The 22,708-nt window shown below is 36.9% G+C and overlaps 2 protein-coding genes and 1 pseudogene across 3 annotated transcripts; 2 read left to right on the top strand and 1 right to left on the bottom strand.

Annotated features, from left to right (window-relative positions):
* Positions 1–1,111: 1,111 nt before the first annotated feature.
* On the bottom strand, positions 1,112–6,051 carry LOC137726366 (DNA/RNA polymerases superfamily protein). Of its 2 annotated transcripts, none has more exons than XM_088694675.1 (13): positions 5,807–6,051; positions 5,486–5,658; positions 5,218–5,391; positions 4,968–5,091; positions 4,779–4,879; positions 4,556–4,642; positions 3,956–4,051; positions 3,681–3,801; positions 3,461–3,589; positions 3,280–3,371; positions 2,968–3,079; positions 1,836–2,481; positions 1,112–1,506 (listed from the first exon to the last, which is right to left on the bottom strand). In XM_088694675.1, the coding sequence occupies exons 1-13, from the start codon at positions 5,979–5,981 to the stop codon at positions 1,374–1,376; spliced, it is 2,163 nt and encodes a 720-aa protein (XP_088550801.1). In that variant the 5' UTR covers positions 5,982–6,051; the 3' UTR covers positions 1,112–1,373. The 2 variants fall into 2 exon arrangements, with proteins under 2 accessions (XP_088550801.1, XP_068321387.2); XM_068465286.2 differs by having other exon boundaries at positions 1,112–1,494; positions 5,807–6,047.
* Positions 6,052–8,010: 1,959 nt separating this feature from the next.
* On the top strand, positions 8,011–8,760 carry LOC137724916 (putative CCR4-associated factor 1 homolog 9 pseudogene; annotated as a pseudogene).
* A 1,385-nt stretch (positions 8,761–10,145) lies between these two features.
* Positions 10,146–13,511, top strand: LOC137726800 (adenylyl-sulfate kinase 3). The gene is made up of 7 exons (XM_068465761.2): positions 10,146–10,729; positions 10,946–11,086; positions 11,337–11,486; positions 11,596–11,714; positions 11,835–11,919; positions 12,455–12,501; positions 13,007–13,511. The coding sequence occupies exons 1-7, from the start codon at positions 10,510–10,512 to the stop codon at positions 13,103–13,105; spliced, it is 861 nt and encodes a 286-aa protein (XP_068321862.2). The 5' UTR covers positions 10,146–10,509; the 3' UTR covers positions 13,106–13,511.
* Positions 13,512–22,708: the final 9,197 nt, after the last annotated feature.

Below are 22,708 nucleotides of genomic sequence, written 5' to 3'. Positions count from 1 at the left end.
AAAAAGTAACAAACGATAATCCGTGGAGTAGTTCTATCCTTGAATTGAATAAATCAAAAGAAATTTAAGTGGGAAAAATAAACAGGAGCGCAGTGAAATCATTTCCCTTGCAGTATTAGTTAAGATGTTAGTCAAATTACCAGTGGAATTGCAGGGTAGAGCCTCTGTGTCTCAGTCAAAACTGCTAAGAGATAACTGCATTTTATTAAGGGCATCTTCATTAAGACTGTCTGCAAGCTCAACAATGCTTGAATCATCTTTCAGATTTGCTGCTTCTCGAACTTCCGTTGCAACCTTTTCTTGCATATGAGGGTGCTTGCAGAGCATATAAATAACCCACGTAAGAGTGCCCGCTGTTGTGTCTTTGCCGGTAATTATTTCAATTATTGGAATGGTATAAGGACTTAAAAAAATAAAATACGGAAATGTATGATAAATGTACCAGTGTTTAATTGTCAAAGAAAAAGAAAATTATGACAAATTTTTTTTAAAATTTTCAAGTTATTAAAAAACATGTAGACGGATGAAAATGGGTAATGGTCAAAAAAAGAGATAGACGGGTTAAAAAGGGTAACTGGGTAAACGGGTATTAAACGGTTACAGTTAAATAGGTATGCGGTTATGGGTGTGATTAACTGTTTATAAATGGTTATGGGTATGGGTATAACAGTTTAGGCAACTATCCAACGGGTAAACGGTTATACGGGTATGAGTATAAACGGTTATGGGTAAATAACTACGGTTACCCGCCCGCCATAACCGTTGTTCATCCCTATTTATGGAGGGAAACTTAAATGAAATCCTAAACTTACATCATTATCGGAGTAAGAATCGTCATTCACATCTCTTGAAAATGCAAATATATATTTACACTAAAAGTTGGGGGAAGAATTGATACAAACTTCTATTCATGAGATTTGAACAGAAATTTTTTTTTTTTTTTTTTTAACAAATAATATTATTTACATTAAGAAGAGTAAACTAAACTTCACTTAGATTAGCAATAATGTGGTTCAGATTCGCAATGGACTACACTAAGGAAGCGTGAGAGTTGGCTAAGCTCACAATGAGAATGGAAGTAACGTGCAAAGTTCTGTAGGAAGCTTGTGGATTTACAAATAAGGAACACAAGGAACTTTTCTTGACGGATCCATTTAGCACCCAAATCTTTACAAATTGCACATTCTGTGATTGTATTCACATAAATAGTCTGGTGGGTACCAGTTCGAAACTTTCATCTCCTAAATTATCGTAATAATTTCGAACCCTTTCCCCTCTTCTTAATTAATCCACATAATAGTCTGATATTTACCAAATAAATGAAATACAGGGACATGTACAGATATACAGACAATAACAAATAAAGTATAATCCTAGAAGTTCTGGTTGCTCCTAACGAAAAATGAATCGATAGGTATATGTTTGCCTTCTTTCTGGGACAGCTTCGGCCTTTTGTTTTTCCTTTGGCTTGTACGATGATTCTTCTCGACATTTCTGACAAGGTTTCTAGCCAAAAATATCAGGTAAAACTAACTTATCAAGATAAGAAAAAACGGATTACGGAGAGAGGCAAGTTGGAACCTCAATGTATAAGGTCGTTGTCGATAAAATAAAAAAATTATTTTGATGGCAAGCATAGACAAGATCTATGGACGAAATAAACTTTTTACTAGATTAAACATGCAAACCATGTTCTCTTGTAACCAGGCGAGTGCTGATTATCAGTAACAATGTCAACTGCTTAACATCATACTTCAACTAAAAATTGTAAAAAATTAGAGAAGATTCGTAACTGATAGGCATGAGCAATAGCAGCAAATGAAAGTGTAACATACCTCTGCTTCAGCACACATGTTGAGTCAGCACCAGATTCTTCTTTCTGAAGCTTCTCAGCAAGATGAAAATCAAAGTGCTCTTGCCTTTCCTCAACGAAGCTAGCTGGCATTTCTATCCCGCATATCGAACACTTGTAGTCATTCAACCACAAAAGTAACTCTTTCTGACTGACCGAACAACTTGCAACGTCCTCACGGTTGTTAGTTACATTATTCACTCTGTCTAGGGTACTGCCCTCAAACTGCCCAGAAAAAGAATGACCTGCTTCCAACAATGGTGACACTCCACCCTGAACGTTGTCCTCGTTCTGTACGTCCACACACACCGTTTCTGCATTTACACTGCTCGTAGATTCATAAACTTCTTCCTTTTCATCAAAATTTTCCAAAGTAAACTTACTGTCGTCCAAATTTACTAAGTGGTTTCCATCAAGAGAATCTCGAGAAGTTTGATGGCCATATTCAAATAAACAGGGTTCTTCACCATGCATCATACAGCGACCATTAGTATCCATTTCCAAGGAGCTCTGATTCTCCACATTTTTCCTTAAAACATTTCCTGATAAAATATAATCGGTGAGAGTTCTCTGTGTGGGATCAGATGGAGCACCAACCTTTTCTTCATCAAAGTGAGACACCCGCAAGCCTGAAAACAGATGAAAATAGATTTAACCCTAAGCCACCTGAGCTGCAAGATTGTGCTTTAATATAATTCCCCTTCTGACATATATATTTATTATATGCATATACATATACATCTGGCAATGCTGTCGTACATGAAATCCAGTATCATTTCTATTAATAGAATATCACTATATTCATAATATATTGGTAACATGTTTTACAAATTGTATTAAGACTATTGATCAGGTAAATTCATGTTTAAATGTAATGACGGACAATCCGACATCAAGTAGTCTGATTACTGATCATCTTTATGTCTGTCATTATAGTGGATATGGACCATTGAGATGCACCGTGGATGAGTAAAGATGCATCATTACTATTGTACTTGCATGCTTGATATAATGTACATCTCAAACTATCAATCATATTTACATCTCAATCTGACATCAAGTATACTATTTAATATTTATACTTGCGTGCTTGTATATAATGTGCAACAGCCTACCTATCAGCCTCAAAGAAATCGGAAGTTCAGTCTTAAGCAACTTTGAAGCATGTTTCAAAATATCCTCAGTCGAGCATATATATTTTTGCGAAGTCACAGCTCTGGTGCGAACCTGTAGATTGTAGAACATACTTAAAACTTTACAGCAAGAAAATACTGATCACAGCTAAAAACGAAAAAAGAATCGATGGGAGAATTAAGAGTCATATACAAGGGGAGTCATGCATCACAATAGCTCTACTTATGGTAATGCATGAACGATCTTACTTTGACAAGGCAAAAGAATTGGTGATAAAGCATCAGAAGAAATACCCCAAACGATGCTGTCTTTAGTTTTAGAGTCAATGTTCGCCCACAAAGACCCTCCTTTTGCAAATCAGTAGATAGCATCTCTGCAATATCCGCTGCAAGCATTAAATATACCCAAGTTACTAAATCTAACTGGTGATGAGTCATGACTTTCAGTTAATTCTTGATTAATAGAACTACATACCCAATTTGCGATAAATATATGCTTCATCCCCTGTGGCTGAAAATGATCTCTCATTACTTATACTTTTTCTCAATCTTGCTTCAGGAGTATCTGTTCCCCCGATGGCAAGTCCCACTGAGAGGAAAAAATCTGCAATACATGATAGGAGAAGCAGATGTTGAACAGAAACAGGTGGTGCCTCCGATCATATGATAAGCAAGGGAATGGACAGAGTGCTAACCTGCTGCAGATTGAGAAAATAGCGCACAAATTAAACTGCTCTTTTGCAGAATCTCCTCACATGTACTAATCCCAAGAGCATCCTTCAATATATGCTCAGTTACTTTACCGATGCCCCCAATCTGTATAAGAGTTTTCAATTCCATATCTTCATTAGTATGTGAACTGTAATTAATGAGCACATAAAAGTTTGCTATTATGTGAACCACAGTTGTACCAACAAAGACAATAATGGTACAGTTTATTCTGCAACAAATGTACAAAAGGTGGATATACCTTTCGGACAGGAAGAGAGGATATAAATGTCATGACAGCCACCCGATTATTTGGTAAAACAAACTGTCCATTTGGCTTCTTTATATCTGAACAAACCTGAGGAATAAGATCAGGAGACTCAATTCAATCGTGTGCATACACAGGCCTAAGCATTTGAGATGTTCTGAAGAAATCATCTAAATCCAGTATTGATCATAATATCTAAACTCTAAAGCCTAAAACATAAAACCTATACATAAAAAGCTAAAAAAAGGCTTGAGAAAAAGAGAAGTTAGAAAAGCAAATGTCAAGATGTGATATCATATATCAAGGCAACTAATAGTTAGATGTGCTTACTTGTTTGCCAGTTGCCAATAGCATGCGTCTATTTGCAAACCTTAGTTACCATTAGCTAACTAAAAAAGCAGAAAGTTCATCTTTTTATCAAGCTTACATGTATACAGTGAATTGTTTATTTTGACATCTTATCATCAACTAGACAACATGTGAAACATCCATATTTATTTTACAACGAAATTGAATCGAAGCACAATACCATATTGCAAACACTTGAATTCGTATTGATGTAACATATTTCATTCGATGAGTTGTTGGAAAAACCTTAGCAAGTAGACGGTTTGGTGCCACTCCAGCACTGCATGTAAGACCAGTCACTTCATAAACACCAGCTCTGAGTTCTTTTGCAATCTTTATGGAGGAAAAGTAACAGAAAATGAAGTTTAACATAAAAACTTTAAAAGCGAAAGGGTAATGTCAATTCCAAACAAAGAATAAAAAATGTGATATGCATATTTTAACGCAGCTAATAATCATGTACACTTACTTCTTCACCAGTAGTGCCCCTTTCTTTGCAAACCTCAGTTACATCAAGATATGCTTCGTCCAGACTAGCAGCGAGGAAGTTAGGATCATACTTCTGATATACTAACAAAAAAAATAATTCACGGCCTAAAGTTAGGACCTGGCATAAAAAACCTACAATAAGAATCTACCTAAAGAAACAACAGCTAACCTTTTCTATTTAAACTACTGTAATGATTATACTTCTCGAAATCCGTAGGCACAAAAATTAAGTCGGGACATAATTTACGAGCAATGAAACCAGGCATCGCAGCACGAACCCCAAACTTCCTTGCCTGCAGGGTGGCAGTGATCACATTATCAATATGCATTCACAAGGTAAATGCAGGGCAAATAAATTTGTAATATGCAATTCCACTGCAACCGAAATTGCGACACTTGTAATGTGGAGTTACTTTCACCTCATAATTAGCAGTGGAGATCATAGACATGCCACCAACAGCCATGGGCTTCCCCTTCAACGACGGGTCGCTCAAAGTCTCGACAGCCGCATAGAAAGCATCCATATCCACATGTACCCAAATCCTTGAAAGGTCCCGCGTGGCTTCAAGCTCCAAAATTCTTTTATCAGCAACCTAGAAACCACCAAACAACCACCATTCCAATAAATCTCACAGAAATCCCAAAAAAAAAGCATCACACAATTGAATTGGAAACAATAAAACGCACCGTTTGGAAGTGATCCAGGTCTGCTGGTTTGAGCTTCGCGCACCGAGCTCGCATGTTTTCTATCTTCTCCCTGATGAAGGCCTCTTTGCGTTCCTCGTTTTTGAAGTACTGCGATCCTTTGCTCATTTCGTACACTATCCTCTGAACTCTTTCCTTGTCGACGCCTTCCATACCTGAAATTTTGAAAATTTAGCGGTAAAATGGAAAAATAGTCACTCAATTGACACTCGGAAATGTAAATTCGATTCGAATTCATGGTTTGAATTTAAGAGCCTAGAATTTTTTTGGAATTTTGAATTGGGATTTGGGTGAGAAACGTACCGGCTTTGGCGTTCGTGTAAACGGTGTTGTAGGACTGCCAGGGCCGGGCAGTATCGGCGGAAGTTTCGCTGTTCGCCATGGCCAACAATTTTTTGGCTCCAAAAGCTTGCGTTGGAAGACGAAGAAGGGGAGGGAAGGTAAGGGAGTAGAAAAGGGCCGATGTGCCTTGGGCCATATATGTTTATTTAAAAATAAAAAGAACAAGGCCCAAGAAAAAGGCTGCCCAAACTGTTATTAGACTAAGGACTCTAAGCCCAGGTTTGTGTTATTGTTAAATTCTTGAACCTTTTATAATCTTTTAGTACTCTTAAAATTTAGATCGCTTAGTACTACAAATTAGTGGTATTTTTCTTTACTTGTAAATGAGAATTAGATACAAATTTTATAAATGGTGAATTCGATACTAATTCATTACTCACCCTTTTAGTATAAATGTATCTTTTTATAAAATAAAATAAAGGAAATTGTTATTGGCACTCCAAAATTTTCATTTTACACTCCAAACTTTTTATAATTAGAAAGAAAAATATACTTATGAGGAATGTAGAATGAGATTTTTGAAGTACTAATAACAATTTCCAAAATAAAATTAGATCGATGGGGTCATATGTTACATGTGAATGCAATCATATTCTAGATTGTTGCTTATTTTTAGATCAATGGGGAGAGAAGTGGTTCAAACTTGTGACATCTCTAACATTGAAAATTACTGTTTGATTGAAATGTGGTGTGTGAAATATATTGTTGTGATCTTAAGTGACACTGAATGCCACATTTCTTGGGTAATTTATGAGTTTTGGCCGTGTGAAGATGAAATATTGTTTCAGGCATTCGATTGGGTATCAAAAGGATGTGAGTGGACAACCCTTTCTCTTATTGGAGAGATTTTTTAATGTGTTCAAAACACATGACGATATATCATGTGTCACTATACAAATTATGGGATATGTGTTTCAAGATTTGCTTATAATGAGTTGATGTCTTGTTGATATGTTGCTCATATTCTTGAATCTAGTTTAGAATTTAAGGTTTATTAACATAAAAATCTATAAGGTTTAGACGCTCTTTCTTAAAATGTTATTATTTTACAATTTTTGTAGTTGCCATGAAATATTAATGAAAACATAATAAATAAAAAAAAAGATTTCATCAAAGCTTAGGAGTTGTCGTTATGAACAAAATGTTCTGTCATTTACTTGAGTTACACTTCAATAATCATGATGTTCATAATTGTGACATTGTTGGCTTGTCGTTGATTTTTCATGATGGCTCAAAAGTGAATGGAATGATTTGTTTAAAAAAAAAAAAAAATGAATGGAACGATGAGTCATGGGTGTATTGGAATGACACATGTAAGTAAGTTGAACGAATCACTTCCCATCAAAATGTCAATTAGGTCATGCAATATGCATGTTCAAGTTTTCCACCCTTGAAATAAATGTGTATAGTGTGTCACCACTCACTACACCAAATTATCAAGTGCAACGTGCAATCTCACTCACTTGCACACACCACAAAAATCCAACTACGTTTTGCATTAATAATACAATGATGTTTGAAAATTTTATCTGCATATCATATTAAAACTATTAACATAAAATGTTAAAATCAACATATATCTACACTACCATTATATAATCAAAATCAAAGTAAATTAATGGAAGCACGTGATTACTTCAATTATGTGTCGATCGAGGTAGATAGTGCTTTACTGAAGACATACAAAGGAACCTTTTTTGATCGGCCAATTGGCTCGTATCAAGTGTAACCGATTAAGCCCACACCAACAATCATAAGTCATATCATCCTTTTACTTTTGACCTACTAAAAGGCTTCTCTTCGATTAAAAGCTTCATTAGTGGATTTTTTCTAAATGCCATTTCAAGATTACATTAGTTAAAACTTCGTTTCATTGTCAAAAATAATTTAGGGTAAATCTCAGTTTACTATCCTTAAATTTTGTGGTTTTTAACATTTAGTATATGAAATTTTTTTCGTCCCAGAGTCATACCTAAAGTCTTAATTTTGGGATAGTCTCAAACATCCGTTAGTCTGAATGTTATGTCTCCTGTTAACTAATGACGTAGAGTCCATATAGACGATCATTAGACGCCACGTGTTATTAAAAAAAATTAAAAATTAAAAAAATTAATTAAAAAAAAAAAAATACCAGAACCCAAAACGTCTACGTCATCCCCACCTAAACCCCTTCGTCTTCATCCAGCCCCCCTCCACCCAAGCCTCCGCCGCCACGAGACATCCTGATCCGCTCGGTGTGGTCCGATAACCTCGAGTTCGAGACGATTACCCCTTGATTTCCATGGACACCGAATTCTCAGGCATCGTGGTCCGACCCGACTCCAACGATCCCAATTTCTACCACCGCGAGCCCACCGGGCACTACCCCATGCTCAAGGCCAACGTCGATGGCCTCAATCTGATCCAGGTCGGCCTCACCCCCTCGGACGACAGAGGAAATCTGCCGGATTTGGGGACCAAGAATCTGTACCTAAGGGAATTCAATTTCCGGGACTTTGACATCGCGCGGGACGCCCATGCGCACGACTCGGTCGAGTTACTTCGCCGCCAGGGGATCGATTTCGAACGGAACAGGATTTCTGATTGGACTCGGTCCGGTTCGCGGAGCTGATGATGTCGTCGGGGCTCGTCTACAACAACGCCGTGGAAGGGATGGAGGGAGTTCTAGTTTCTGTTTCTGTTTTTTTTTTTTTCAAATTAAATTTTTTTAATGACATGTGGCGCCTAATCATCGTCTACATGGGTGTCATGTCATCCGTTAACGGAAAACTTAACAGTCAGACTAACGGATGTATGAGACTATCACAAAATTAACAATTTATGTATGACTCTGGGTTCAATAATTTGGACGAATACTCGAAGTCATACAAACCATGAAACCAACAATTTCAAGCCATCATGAACTACATTAATTAACAAAGCGGTAGTCCATTTTAATAATTTGGACAAATACTCAAAGTCATACAAACCATGAAACCAACCATTTCAAGCCATCATGAACTGCGTTAATTAACAAAGCGGTAATCCATTTCAATAATTTGGATGAATACTCAAAGTCATACAAATATAAAAAAAAAAATATTATTGACATCAATCATGAATTATGAACTGCATGATAGAAATATTCAAATATAAGCAGTGGTCAATTTCCACTTCAATAATGAACTGCATTATAAAAATATGTCCAAAAGGTTATTGAGAAAAATGTTTCTTTTGATATATTATTGACATTATACAAAGTCATTGTGAGAGTCAAATTAACTTTCTATATTTACATTCATGTTTTTTTTTTTTTTTTTTTGGGTAAAAAGGTAATAACATTACCAACAACACATATTTACAAGAAAAATTATGGACCTCCAAAGTACAATGAAACCAAGCCTAACAGAAAAACCCCTAACAACATGCATCATTTGCCGCTGCTGCCATCAGAAGGACCACCAAACTCAAACTAGTGGCCTGAAATCAAGCCAAACCAAGCCCCCAAAGTAGATAAGAAGAACACTTCAACAACCTCCAAAGAGTACAACGAAGATAGGCACCACGAATCGAATGAAGCTCACAGGATACAACCCACGAGCAACAGGGGCAACAAGGCCAAATAGAGGTAAGAAGGTGGTCAGAACACTCGAGCATCGATGAAATTCGAAGCTCTACACATCTTCCTCCTAAACGGGAATCGCGAAGATTCGCATTCACGATGTTGATTAGTGGAACTCGATCTAGAGTGTGAGATCAATGGAGGAGTAAGCCAATTGGAAAGGGTAGGGTGTGGAGTGTTGGAAATTAAGGAGGTGGAGGAAAAAGTAAATAAAAAAAGGGGGAGTTGGTGAAGTAAAACCAGAGGCACTAGAGAGACAAGGATATGGTCGAACCAACAAAAAGGTAGAGGAAAAAAAACAAGTAGGAACAAAAGGAAAGAAAAGGAAACAAGAGGAGTAAGGGGCTACCACCAACCCTAGCCATAACTAGAATAGGTGGCATCGAGAAGAAGAATGGAAGCTGGATATACACTCATACACAGGCGGTGAGAAAGCTCTCAAGAAGAGAGAAGTTTTTTCGGTTGTGAATTAAGTTTCTACCTTAACATTCATCTGTCATTCCATCTGACATATTGCACCTCTCGTAGTTTAATTATGTCAAGGAGAGATTACTAATTATGTAAAACTGTAACTTGCACCCAAGAAAAAAAAAATCTGAAAAAAAATAATAATACAATAAATGGCAATAACTCTAGAGAAATAATTAAACAAATAACTCCAATTGAAGAATTAATGAAAAGATTAACAGAATCATCATCGCAATTAATCGCGGCGGTAACGAGAAGCTTATTTTTCCGTCTTGAACGAAGCCGCTTTCACGGCATCGTGAGAATCTAACAGCAGTAGTATAACGTGTTTATTTAAAAAACAAAATCAATTAAAAACCTAACGGTCACATTTTTGTTAAAACCGATCCACCCCCGTTCCCCACCAACATTGCTCAATTCTCCCACCGCCACAAACTCAACTTTCCATTTCCCCATGGCCTCCCTTCAAATATCCCCACCCAAATAGCACTTTAATTCCACATTCACATTCAGTGTATATATTTTTCTGGGTTTTCAGAAAACCCAATTTTTCTTTTCGTTTAATTCAATTTTTTTTTTTTTTTTGGGGGATTTGATGATTTTGCTAGACATGCAAGCCAAATCACTGCAATGGGCGCCGTCGCCGGGACTCCGGGTCGGGGTCGAAACGTCTTCTTTGTCGCAGCTGGCGGCCGTGAACTTGCCCTGTGGTGCTTCTGTGAATAGCTTGAAAGCCAGGGGTTTGTTTGTAGTAAAGGCCATGGAGGTGGAGGGTTCCAGAACGGCGAGTCTGAATGGCCACGCTGAGAGTTCAGGCACTGAGTTGTTAATTTTTTGGGATGGGAATCTTTAAGCTTTTTCTGAATTGGTTGTTGTTTTCCATGTAGAATTTACCCACTTATGATTTTTCATCTTTAATTTTTGGGATCTTTAAGTTTTTTCTGAACTTACCCACTCTGATTTTTCATGTTGAATTTGGAATCTTTATGCTTTTTCTGGGTTGATTTTTGTTTTAATTTTTTGTTAAATAGATAAAAATGGGAGCTTGTCGTCTTCGGTTGGCAATTCAACCAATATTAAGTGGCATGAGTGCTCATTGAACAAAACTGACAGGCAAGAGTTGCTTAAACAAAAGGGGTGTGTCATTTGGATCACCGGTCTCAGCGGTTCAGGTTAGTTTTTTCTTAATTCAAAGTTGTATATACACACATTCACACACACACACATATATATATGTATAATGTTCTTTATGTTAGAAATATGATATATTATATCTGGTTAGACTGTGAATCAGAACCGCATTCATATATGATTTTGTATAATTGCGATTCAGATTGATAGACTAACAACATCTACAACCCATTAGACTGTGCCGAGAGAAAGTTGCTCATCACTTGCGTATAATTGATTTTGTTTGGTCAGGGAAGAGCACGGTGGCGTGTGCTTTGGGTGGGAGTTTGTATCGCAGGGGAAAGCTGTCGTACATTCTTGATGGGGACAATGTCAGGCATGGCCTGAATCACGACCTTAGTTTTAAAGCAGAAGATCGTGCAGAGAACATTCGGAGGATTGGTATGTTGTCTATGCCTCTTTTTAGATCAACTAATTCCTCTTTTTAGATTAACTACCGCTTTCATTTTATTTATGTATTCATGTAGCATTGCCTTGCTCTTGTATTCAGGGGAAGTGGCAAAACTGTTTGCTGATGCCGGAGTTATTTGTATTGCTAGCGTGGTTTCTCCTTATAGAAGGGATCGTGATGCCTGCCGTGCAATGCTACCTGCTGGAGACTTCATTGAGGTTTGTAATTCACTGCTATTTAATCTCTATCACTGTTTTTCAAGTTCAACTAAGCTTCGGGCATATGCTTGGAATATTTGCTGAAGAAATTATCAGTAAAGCGAACTTGTTTTGTGAAAGGTGTTTATGGACGTTCCACTCCAAGTTTGTGAGGCTAGAGACCCGAAAGGCCTATATAAGCTTGCACGTGCAGGGAAGATCAAAGGTATATGCAAACTAATATCTCGGTTTTTGGTTACTAAATTGAGTGTCTTTAAAATTTAACAGCCTGCTTAAGGTACTAAAATCTTTACATAGATAATATTTTTTTTACGATGAGATACAAGAAACGTTGTGAATCTTATTATGGTTAATTAAACTTCTGTTTAAACAATCATTTGGAAGATTCTTAATTTTTTCTGGTACTACCGTACGCAAACCTCTGGATGTGGGTGTGTATCTGTGAATCTTCTTCCCTTGTGCATTGACATGTATATTTTTTGAAGTTAGTAAATTTCGCCATCTCATATATGGATCCTTAAGTGTGACACTGATTACGAATTGAATCCTGGACAATTGGTATGTTAAATTTGTTTGAAATATGTGTACCAATCCCACTCTCCATAGTCAGAAGCACCGAATCTTTTCATTTTGTATTTTACAAGGAGTTATGGTTAAATGGCCATATTATTTATCACTTTGTCAGTTTCCTAGTCCGAAATGTTGGTCATTGCTTATACTGTATCAATCTGGCATTGCAGGTTTTACTGGGATTGATGATCCATATGAGCAACCGTTAGATTGTGAGGTATGTACACTATCTAGAGAAAAGCAGAATACACCTTTTAAGCTAAAATTGAACAGGTGTGGCTACATACAGACTACAGATATCATATATATACATAAATGTTCTCTTGCAAAAGAGAAATACACATTACGTAGTGAGAGCTGGGGAATAGCAACTTAAAAATAAAAAATTTAAACTTAACGCAATCCAGAAGAAAATATTTTCCATAGGAAAAGGCCGTTGTTAAAAAAGTCTATGTAATTAAACAAGAGCTTAATCTAGGCTTTTTGGAAGTTAAATTTGAGATACATTAGTCGCTTTCCACATATGGCGCGGAATAAAATGAATGATGATCTGATGTGTAGTTGGTGGACATGTATGATGTAACTACAGCTGCACATAAACTTAGCTCACCTCTTGTTACGTTTTCCTTTTCGGTCTATAGTGTGCTCGATGTTATTGTTTTATTCAGAATATGAAAGGAGAATTTCTCATTTGCTGTTTTTCATCCCTTATCTGGCTTCAGATAGTATTATCACATAAAGGAGGAACCTGTCCTTCCCCATGTGAGATGGCCGAAGAAGTAGTTTCTTACTTGGAAAATCAGGGGTTCCTCCAGGCATAAGAAGTCCGTGGAACCCTTCCTTGAACTGTCAAAACTTTGAGCTGTACCGTAAATGCAGTGCAGATAGCTTCTAACGCTCCGTGTGGATGCTATGCGTCTGGCCTTACCAGATCAGCGAAAACAGATGCAGAAATCACCTGCTCTGATAAACGCATTAGTTAATCGTTTGATTAACTTATGCGACATCTTTTCTATGTTTGGTGTTATTGAGTTGCGTTCTCCTCATTGTAAATGATAGTGTGTAGAGTTTCTCGGTTAGATTCTTTCATCCCGTGTTCGATGTGTTTGTATCAGCTCTAGAAATTTAAGAATCATAAACCCTAGTACTTGTAAATAATCTCGTGCCCTTTCTACGTGCATCGGTGCACGCATTTGAATATAATTTTATTGATAAACTGCTGCTAAACTATGTGTACTAGATCTTATATAATATCTGACCAAATACTTGGGGGAAAAGAAGGCCAAAAGAGCTTTCTATAGACAATGTAAGATGATGAAGAATTTACTCTCTAGTTTAAAGACCAAAAAGAAAAGAGAGAGAAACAAAAAAGAGGTTTTCGTTACAGGCCTTTGCCCTTGGAACAAAAAAGTGTGGAACAAAAACGTGTGGAACAAAAAATAATCCTAAAAATTATGAAGCTGACATAGTGGATTATTTTTCAAGAAGAACAAGACTGCCTTTATTTTTCAAGAAGAACACGACTGTTCAAGGCACTTCCAGTCCATAGGAAAAGTCAAAGGTATTTATGATAGAACAATTCCTATCATAAATACATTCATAATCAGAGAAGACATATTTCACGTAAGTAATCATAATTATTTATTTAGGATATTTATTTAATTATTCCAAGATATTACTTTCACAAATATCTTTGAATATTCCTACTTAAATACAACCCTAAAGGGCCGGCCACCCATAAACTTTATAGGGCCAGCCCCTCTCTTCTTCTCTCCTATAAATACCCACTTTATCTCCAAAATTTAGGAAACCCTTTACCATATAGAAAAGCCAAACACTCATTCTCTCAAAGTTTCTGACTTGAGCATTGAATGTCCTTTGACCAATCCCCCAACTTATCGTGGGCGCGTGAGGTTTTTGATCTTTGACCAAAAGTGTTGATTGTTTTGTAGGCACAGTTTCGTCAATCAAAGGAAAGTGAAAATTTGCATCAACAATCGGTATTTTAGAATACCTCATTTTTCTTGTTTGTAACATTTCTGGTTATTTATCGTCAATGCGATTCCAGTCAAACTTAAAACCTATTTGACTTTAGATGTAACACAAAGCTAACAAGTTAGTGGATGACCAACCGACGGTAAAGCTAGAAAAGTTAAAGGATCACTATCTTTTGGTTCAAACAGATATACACTATTTTTGTTACAACCTATTTGACTTTAGATGTAACACAAAGCTAACAAGTTAGTGGACGACCAACTGGCAGTAAAGCTGGAGAAGGAAAATGATCACTATCTTTTGGTTCAAACAGATATACACTATTTGTGTTACATTAAGATAATTTTTTTGATATTTTACCGTTTAATTTGTTGGTAAACGTGTGTTGATTAGTTAAAGAAAGCTATAAACAAATTATAATTAACGGAATCACTTTAAAATTTGGTATCGAAGTTATTTCTGCACTCTCCCTCTCGCCTTATGCATTTCCTATAAAAAACAGAGGTATTTTAGAATACCTCATTTTAATTTCAGTACTCTCTCTTCTTCTCTCTCTCTTCTGCCAGTCTCGAACCCAGGACCAGCTGGTTTGTGAATGTAGCACAATATCCAGCTGCTACGCGTGAGACCAGCGTTTGTCCTTCTTAAGTAATTCTATTTATACGGCTGGGAGATGATATCTCTCTTTTAACTTTTCTTCCTTTTTTATGGGAGAGCTGAATGTTCAATATAAAATGTTGCCTTTGGGTTTTTAAAATTAAATGTATCACTCATTAGATTAATTAATTGTCTTGTTTTGTTACAAGATGATATTCTAGGTAGGACTGGGCACGATTCAGTTCCATCATCAAATTAGAACCGAAATCGAAAAATATTAACAATTCATTTTGGTGCGGTTCTACTTAAATTTATTAGATTATAACGGTTTACGGTTTTAACCAAAATTATATATACCTTTTCGAATCCTCTATTTTCAAAAGAAAAAAAAAAACTCAGAACTTATGGTAATGAGACTTGTTCTAAATCGACTATTGAGCGAGATTGATCTAGTTGTTCATGATGGTTGAATAGTCTACATCAACGATGTATGCCAAAACCTTTTTCAAAATCAAACACAAATACAGCACCATTTCATATAGGAGAACAAAAACATACGTTTGTATTTACTTCATTGGTTTGAGTATACAAAAATACACATGATGGATTCATATTCTTAAACCAGTCCAGTACTACCTAATTAATGCAACATGTAAAGCAACTCATCTTTTCTAATCTGAAACAATAGAAAGCAAAGAACGTTGATCGAATGTCACATCCCGGTCCGGGGCGGATCACTTTCCGGGCCCACTCCACCACCGTAGCACGATATTGTCCGCTTTGGGCTTACTATTCCCTCACGGTTTTGTTTTTGGAAACTCACGAGCAACTTCTCAGTGGGTCACCCATCATGGGATTGCTCTAGCCCCCTTCTCGCTTAACTTCGGAGTTCCTACGGAACCTGAAGCCAATGAGCTCCCAAAAGGCCTCGTGCTAGGTAGGGATGAGAATATACATTTAAGGATCACTCCCCTGGGCGATGTGGGATGTCACAATCCACCCCCTTAGGGGCCCGACGCCCTCGTCGACACACTTCCGGCCAAGGATTGGCTCTGATACCAATTTTCACATCCCGGCCCGGGGCGGATCACTTCCCGGGCCCACTCCACCACCGTAGCACGATATTGTCCGCTTTGGGCTTACTATTCCCTCACGGTTTTGTTTTTGGGAACTCACGAGCAACTTCCCAGTAGGTCACCCATCATGGGATTGCTCTAACCCCCTTCTCGCTTAACTTCGGAGTTCTTACGGAACCCGAAGCCAATGAGCTCCCAAAAGGCCTCGTGTTAGGTATGGATGAGAATATACATTTAAGGATCACTCCCCTGGGCGATGTAGGATGTCACATCGAACCTTTCACAAGAGTAGGTCAGTCTGAACTAGCTCCCAATATCAACACCAAAAGCACTTTTACCAAGACTACAACCATATCAACAAGCTCGAATTTACCAAGACTAGAACCATCAGGCTGGGAAGCGGCTTGTTTATATAAAAAATAAATAATAAAACAATAATTTATATTAAAAGTGATTCGGTTTAGTTCCTTTGTTTCTTAGTATTTTCAAACTAGAACTTGAACCGATTTGAGATGGTCTGATTCGTCTTTTGTCCCAGTTTTGACTTTTTTTGTCAACGCGGTTTTTTATGGTATTTTCTTACTACGGTTCGACTCGATTTTCCAGTTTAGCGGTTTTTATACCCACCTCTAATTCTAGGTTATGAAAAAGGTGATTCAAATTGAATGCAAGAGGGCAGACACACTGTCGTGATCAATACCATGATGTAAAAAGAAATAATGAATTCATTTGATTTGACACTGATTATTTCCTAGATGTGAGTTTTGGCCATATATTTTGAGACGTAAAAACATTAATAATCTATGAAAGATTTTTGGGTAAAGTACAAAAAACTACCTCAACTATTGTGATCACGACAGTTTCATACCTCATCTTTTAAAATTGACAATGTCATACCGCATCTTACGAATTTGTGACAATGTCATACCTCGGTCAAATTTTCTGTTAGTTTTTCTGTTAAATACTGACGTGGCAAGAGACGGGGACCACTTTCTATTAAAAAATTAATAAAATATTATTAAAAATTAAAAAAAATATTTAATATTTTTTAAATATTAAAATAATAAATAAAAGTAAAATTAAAAAAAAAACAGGGTAAAGTACAAAAAACTACCTCAACTATTGGGGTCACGACAGTTTCATACCTCATCTTTTAAAATTGACAATTTCATACCGCGTCTTACAAATTTGTGACAATGTCATACCTCCGTCAATTTTTCTGTTAGTTTTTTTGTTAAGTGCTCACGTGGCTTGATTCGGGACATACTTTCTATTAAAAAATTATTAAAAACTAAAAAAAAATATTTAATATTTTTAAATATTAAAATAATAATAAAAAGCAGAGGAAAACAAATAAATAAAAAACCATCAGTTCGTCCCTCCCCTCCCCCTCCCCCCTCCTCTCTCTTCTCCCCATCTTCATTTTCTTCCCCCCACCTGCAAACCCAAAAAAATAAAAAAAATAAAAAAATTTTGAAAACCCAACAACCCCCCTGCGGAAGAACAAGAAGGAGAAGGAGGAGGAGGAGGAGGAAGAAGAAGAAGAAGAGGAAAAAAAGGAGGAAGGAAAAAAAAAAAAAAAAAAAATTCCCCCCTGTTGGTGCGGAAGAAGAAGAAGGGAGAAGGAGAAGGAGGAAGAAGAAGAAGAGTAAGAAAAGGAGGAGGAAGAAGAAGAAGAGGAAGAAAAAATAAAAAAAAATTTGAAAACCCATCAACACCCCCTTGCGGAAGAAGGAGAAGGAGAAGGAGAAGGAGGAAGAAGAAGAAGAAGAAAAGGAAAAAAAGGAGGAAGGAAATTTTTTTTTTTTTTTTTTTTTTTTTTTAAAAAACCATCAACTCCCCTGCGGAAGAAGAAGAAGAAGAAGAAGAAGAAGAGGAAGAAAAGAAGGAAAAAAAAAAGAATTTGAAAACCCATCAAACCCCAAATCCACCACTTTCATCCATTCTCCACATCCTCTTCCGCATCCATCCTCCACCTTCTCTGCTCACCCATCTTCCCGCCGACGGGATCTGGTTTTTTTTTTTTTTTTTTTTTTTTTTTTCTGGGTTGCAAGAGGGAGAAGAGTGTGGGTGTGGGTGTGGGGAAATTGAGTGTGGGTGTGGGGGGAAGACAAATTGGATTTTTTTTTTTTTTTTGTTGGGATTTGCAGGTGGGCGAAGAAGATGAAGATGGGGAGAGGAAAGAGGAGGGAGGAGGGGGGAGGGGAGGGACGAAATGAGGGTTTTTTTTCTTCTGCTTTTTATTATTATTTTAATATTTAAAAAATATTAAATAATTATTTTTTAGTTTTTAATAATTTTTTAATAGAAAGTAGGTCCCGAATCAAGTCACGTTAGCACTTAACAGAAAAACTAACAAAAAAATTGACAGAGGTATGATATTGTCACAAATTCGTAAGATGCGGTATGACATTGTCAATTTTAAAAGATGAGGTATGAAACTGTCGTGACCCCAATAGTTGAGGTAGTTTTTTGTATTTTACCCTTTTTTTTTTTTTTTTAATTTTACTTTTATTTATTATTTTAATATTTAAAAAATATTAAATATTTTTTTTAGTTTTTAATAATATTTTATTAATTTTTTAATAGAAAGTGGTCCCCGTCTCTTGCCATGTCAGCATTTAACAGAAAAACTAACAGAAAAATTGACGGAGGTATGACATTGTCACAAATTCTTAAGATGCGGTATGACATTGTCAATTTTAAAAGATGAGGTATGAAACTGTCGTGACCCCAATAGTTGAGGTAGTTTTTTGTACTTTACCCAAGATTTTTCTTGATAGAAAAGGAACTCTTACTAAAAACCTCACGGGTTCGGCTTCCCGATCAATTCATTTCATATATGTTTCAACATTCTTAGACATTTGGGATTCAACAACTAAGCTATATTTTTCATATACTTACTTATTCATATTCAAGTGCCAATCAAAAGCAAAACCTGCTTGATTGTGTGCCTACAAAATTAAAATGAGTTCGTCATTAAATCTTGTCAGGATATTAAATTTCTTAGTTTTTTTTGTCAAGGGGAGATTTTAATAAACACCAAACACACACTTACAAACAAACAAAGGCCCAACTTACACCTATAAACAAACAAAAAGGGGCCTAAAAACAAAGAAAAAAACAAAAACAGAAAGTGAGCCCAAAAGCCGAAAAACAATAGAACTTTCGAGAAGCATCCACTACTTTCTCCACCGCCTATCCTAGGAGCATCCAACCATCCGATTCTCCGACCACCATCTCCTCCTTAGACGCCTCTTACACACAGCCATAAGCAAGAGATAGTCGACACCCAAGTGAAAGAAGCCAACCACATGTGTGAAACTCAGGGAAATCCCCAAGCGACACTGCTGGAAACGACATACACCAAGGAAAATGTGGTGGTGTTGGAAACACCCGAGCCGGTGAAAGTGCCAGAACTCTACACACGAATTCGACAGAGAACATTGCCGAAGATCCGAGCAAGGAAGAGCCAGGAAGAGGAATACCCAAGGGGGTTGAGGAATTGGACATGCCAGATTGAAAAATTGGGAGAACCAGCAATAGATGCAAGGAGAAAGAAGGAAAAGAGGGAAATGAGGACACAACAACATATTAAGGCAGATGCTAAACTAGCCAAACAAGTTACTAGTTAGTTATAATTGTAAACAATTAGTTGTGGTAATTGTGTAATTAGTTGTAGGAGACAAAGACATTAGTGCAGCAAGTCCCTGGCTATATATATATATATATATATATATATATATATATATATATATATATCCTCTTGTATTGTTGTAATTATTTAAGGAATGAAAATTAGTTTGTTACAGAGAGAGAGAGTTTCTGTATCTTTATGGTATCTTGCCCAACTGCCTCACGGCGCTTATCGACTTACTGACTCGATCCTCTTCCACTCACCGCCTAGAATTTTCGATCACTTTCTTGATTGATTTCTTTAGATTTCTTGATCAATTTCTATTTCCGATTCGTAATTCTTCATCTCTTATCTCGAATCTTACCTCTATTAGTCATGGCATCCCCCCTTGAATCATCATCTCCGAACCCTAATTCCTCAAGAAGTTCTCCCTTTCCAAATTTATATTTGTCTCTTACAATTCAGAACATTGATAGTATGGTGGCAATTAAGCTCAAGCGCACCAATCATCTCCCATGGTGAGCCTTGTTTGCTCCAATTCTTCGTCGATACAAGCTCATCGACCTCATTGATGGTGCTGAGCCATGTCCGGCTCCTCTTTTTCTTGATCGATCTATGAACCCAATGTTTGAGCAATAGTTTGAGAAAGATCAAAATATGTTGATCTAGTTGAATTCGACGCTCTCTGAAGATCTAATTCCTTTCATGGTTGGAGTATCCACATCTCGAGAGCTATGACAGAAACTTGAACAATGTTTTGGTGGAGTTTTTGATGCTCATGTTCATCAGATTCACTCTCGTCTTCAGTCCATTAATAAAGGCTCTTAATCAATCTCAGAATATCTTCAATATATTAAGGAAATTTCGGATTCTCTCACAGTCGTTGGTGCACATATCTATAAGTGAGACCTAATTGCAGCAACACTTCTTGGCCTACCTAATGAATTCGAGCCCTTCATTGACTCTATCATGCTTCGCTTGTCTTCTACCTCCCTTGATCAATTGCATGGTATGCTGCTTACTAAAGAACTGTCTATGGCTCGTTGCAAGCAAACTGTTTCTTCTTCTGTCACTAAGCTATTTCAGGCCTTTTTTGTTTAGTCTTAGGCACCATTGTTGCCAAAGCCTTCTACATAGGCCTTTCCAGTCTTGCTTCTATTATAATTCTAATCATGGAAGACAAAATTGCACTTTCAATAGAGGGAATCGAAATCACAAGACCAATCGTGGTTCTTTCAATGACAATCATCGTGGTACTTAGAATCGTACTCCTCAATCATGGTTTTTCATCCTCATCTGGTACCAAGACTCCATGTCAAATATGTGGTTCTACTAGCCACGAAGCCATTGACTGTTTTGACAGGATGAATCCCGAGATCTTTTAGAAGAGTACCACCATCCAAGCTTGTTGCTTTGTGTCCTTACTACTCTTCCAAACCCTCTCCATCTTGGCTACTGGACTCTAGAGCTACATCCCATATTACGAATGACATTGCCAATCTCTCTATCTCCTCTCCCTACACAGGTGAAGACAAGGTTTACATAAGAGATGGCAAAGGTTTGTCTATCCAAAATATTGGTTCCTCTTCTTTACATATTCCTTATACTTCTTTAAGTTGAGTAATGTACTTCATGTTCCACATATGAAGCATAATTTATTGTCTGCTTATCAATTTCTCAAAGACAATAATTGCTCTGACTCTTGACCCTAATGGATCTACTGTAAAGGATCGTGCTTCAGGGAATACGCTTTTGTGGGGCCAAGTTAGAGACAGGTTTTATCCACTGCAAGGTTCCAGTCACACCATCCTTTCATCACATTAGCTTTAATAAGTGTCAAAGCTCTTGTGAAGATTTGGCATCGAAGATTGGGATATCCATCTTCCTCACTTTTTTGAAAGGTTCTCTCCAGCAATAACCTTGCTTTACAAGGCACGACCACTGTTGATTTCTTTTGTTCAGATTGTGCTCTTGCTAAAAACCATAAGCTTCCATTTGGATCTGTGAGCTCCACTACTACTCACAACCTTCAATTGCTTCACTGTGATCTTTGGGGCCCTGCATCTGTTACTTCACCTAGTGGTTTTAACTATTATATGTTGTTAGTTGATGCTTACAATAGATATAGTTGGTTGTTTCCATTAAAGGCAAAGTCTAATGCCTATTTAACCTTTGTTGTATTCAAACATTATGTAGAGAACTTACTTGGCAATAAAATCAAAATTGTGCGCTCAGATTCAAGGGGTGAATTCATTAATGTTGTGTTTCAGTCATTTCTTTGTTCTCATGGCATTTTACATCAATTAAGCTGCCCCCATACCCCTAAACATAATGGTGTGCAGAAAGAAAGCATAGACACCTTATGGAGACTGCTAGAACTTTACTTGTTGCTTCTAATGTTCCTCATCTCTATTGGGTGGAGGCATTCTCCACGGCTGTGTATCTCATTAACCGGTTGCCAATATCTGGGATATCTCAGTCTCCTTGGGAATTTTTTTTCACAAACCCCCAAATTACTCAAGATTGAAAGTATTTAGCTGCAGTTGTTTCCCATGGCTCAAGCCTTATGTTCATTCAAAGTTGGATGCCAAAAGCAAAAGTTGTGTTTTTTTGGGGTATAATTCACAACACAAAGGTTATAGGTGTCTTGACCCATAGACTGACATAATTTATATTTCAAGACACATGCAGTTTGATGAAACTACACATCCCTTTCAATCTCTTCCTAAGACAGCAGCTATAGTTCAAGAATCTATTTCACCTTCTATGGATCTCCAGTTCTCTATTCCTTCAGGGTCAGATATTGGAGAAGCACATAATCATCATGAATCTTCAAGTTTTGTCCACAATTCTGATCCTATTTCCCTTACAGAGCCTCTCTCTTCAAGTGATCCATTTCTTCCAGTGCCTACAAGTAATATTCATCCAATGGTCACTTGTTCCAAAGCTGGAATCTATAAGCCTAAAGTTTATGCAGCTACTAAGCATCCCCTTCCTTTAGATATTGATGATGTACCAACTACATATTTGCAAGCATCTAAACATGCTCATTGGAGGTCTGCTATGCAAGATGAATTTAATGCCTTGCAATCCACGAGTACTTAGACCTTAGTACCTCC

This window comes from Pyrus communis, chromosome 5 (assembly GCF_041283825.1).
Source record: "Pyrus communis isolate YQ-2024b chromosome 5, ASM4128382v1, whole genome shotgun sequence".
NCBI lineage: Eukaryota > Viridiplantae > Streptophyta > Magnoliopsida > Rosales > Rosaceae > Pyrus > Pyrus communis.
Note: the sequence above shows the minus strand (reverse complement) of the source record. Positions and strands in the feature narration are given on the sequence as shown.

Excerpts from the sequence above, each read along its gene's own strand:
- LOC137726366 (XM_088694675.1), bottom strand. The coding sequence starts at position 5,981 with ATGGCCCAAGGCACATCGGCCCTTTTCTACTCCCTTACCTTCCCTCCC. Across the intron at positions 3,802-3,955 it reads CCTCTCTTCCTGTCCGAAAG|ATTGGGGGCATCGGTAAAGT; the intron begins GTATATCCACCT and ends ACTCTTATACAG. Across the intron at positions 3,372-3,460 it reads ATATATTTATCGCAAATTGG|CGGATATTGCAGAGATGCTA; the intron begins GTATGTAGTTCT and ends TAATGCTTGCAG.
- LOC137726800 (XM_068465761.2), top strand. The coding sequence starts at position 10,510 with ATGATTTTGCTAGACATGCAAGCCAAATCACTGCAATGGGCGCCGTCG. Across the intron at positions 11,715-11,834 it reads CTGCTGGAGACTTCATTGAG|GTGTTTATGGACGTTCCACT; the intron begins GTTTGTAATTCA and ends GTTTTGTGAAAG. Across the intron at positions 12,502-13,006 it reads AGCAACCGTTAGATTGTGAG|ATAGTATTATCACATAAAGG; the intron begins GTATGTACACTA and ends ATCTGGCTTCAG.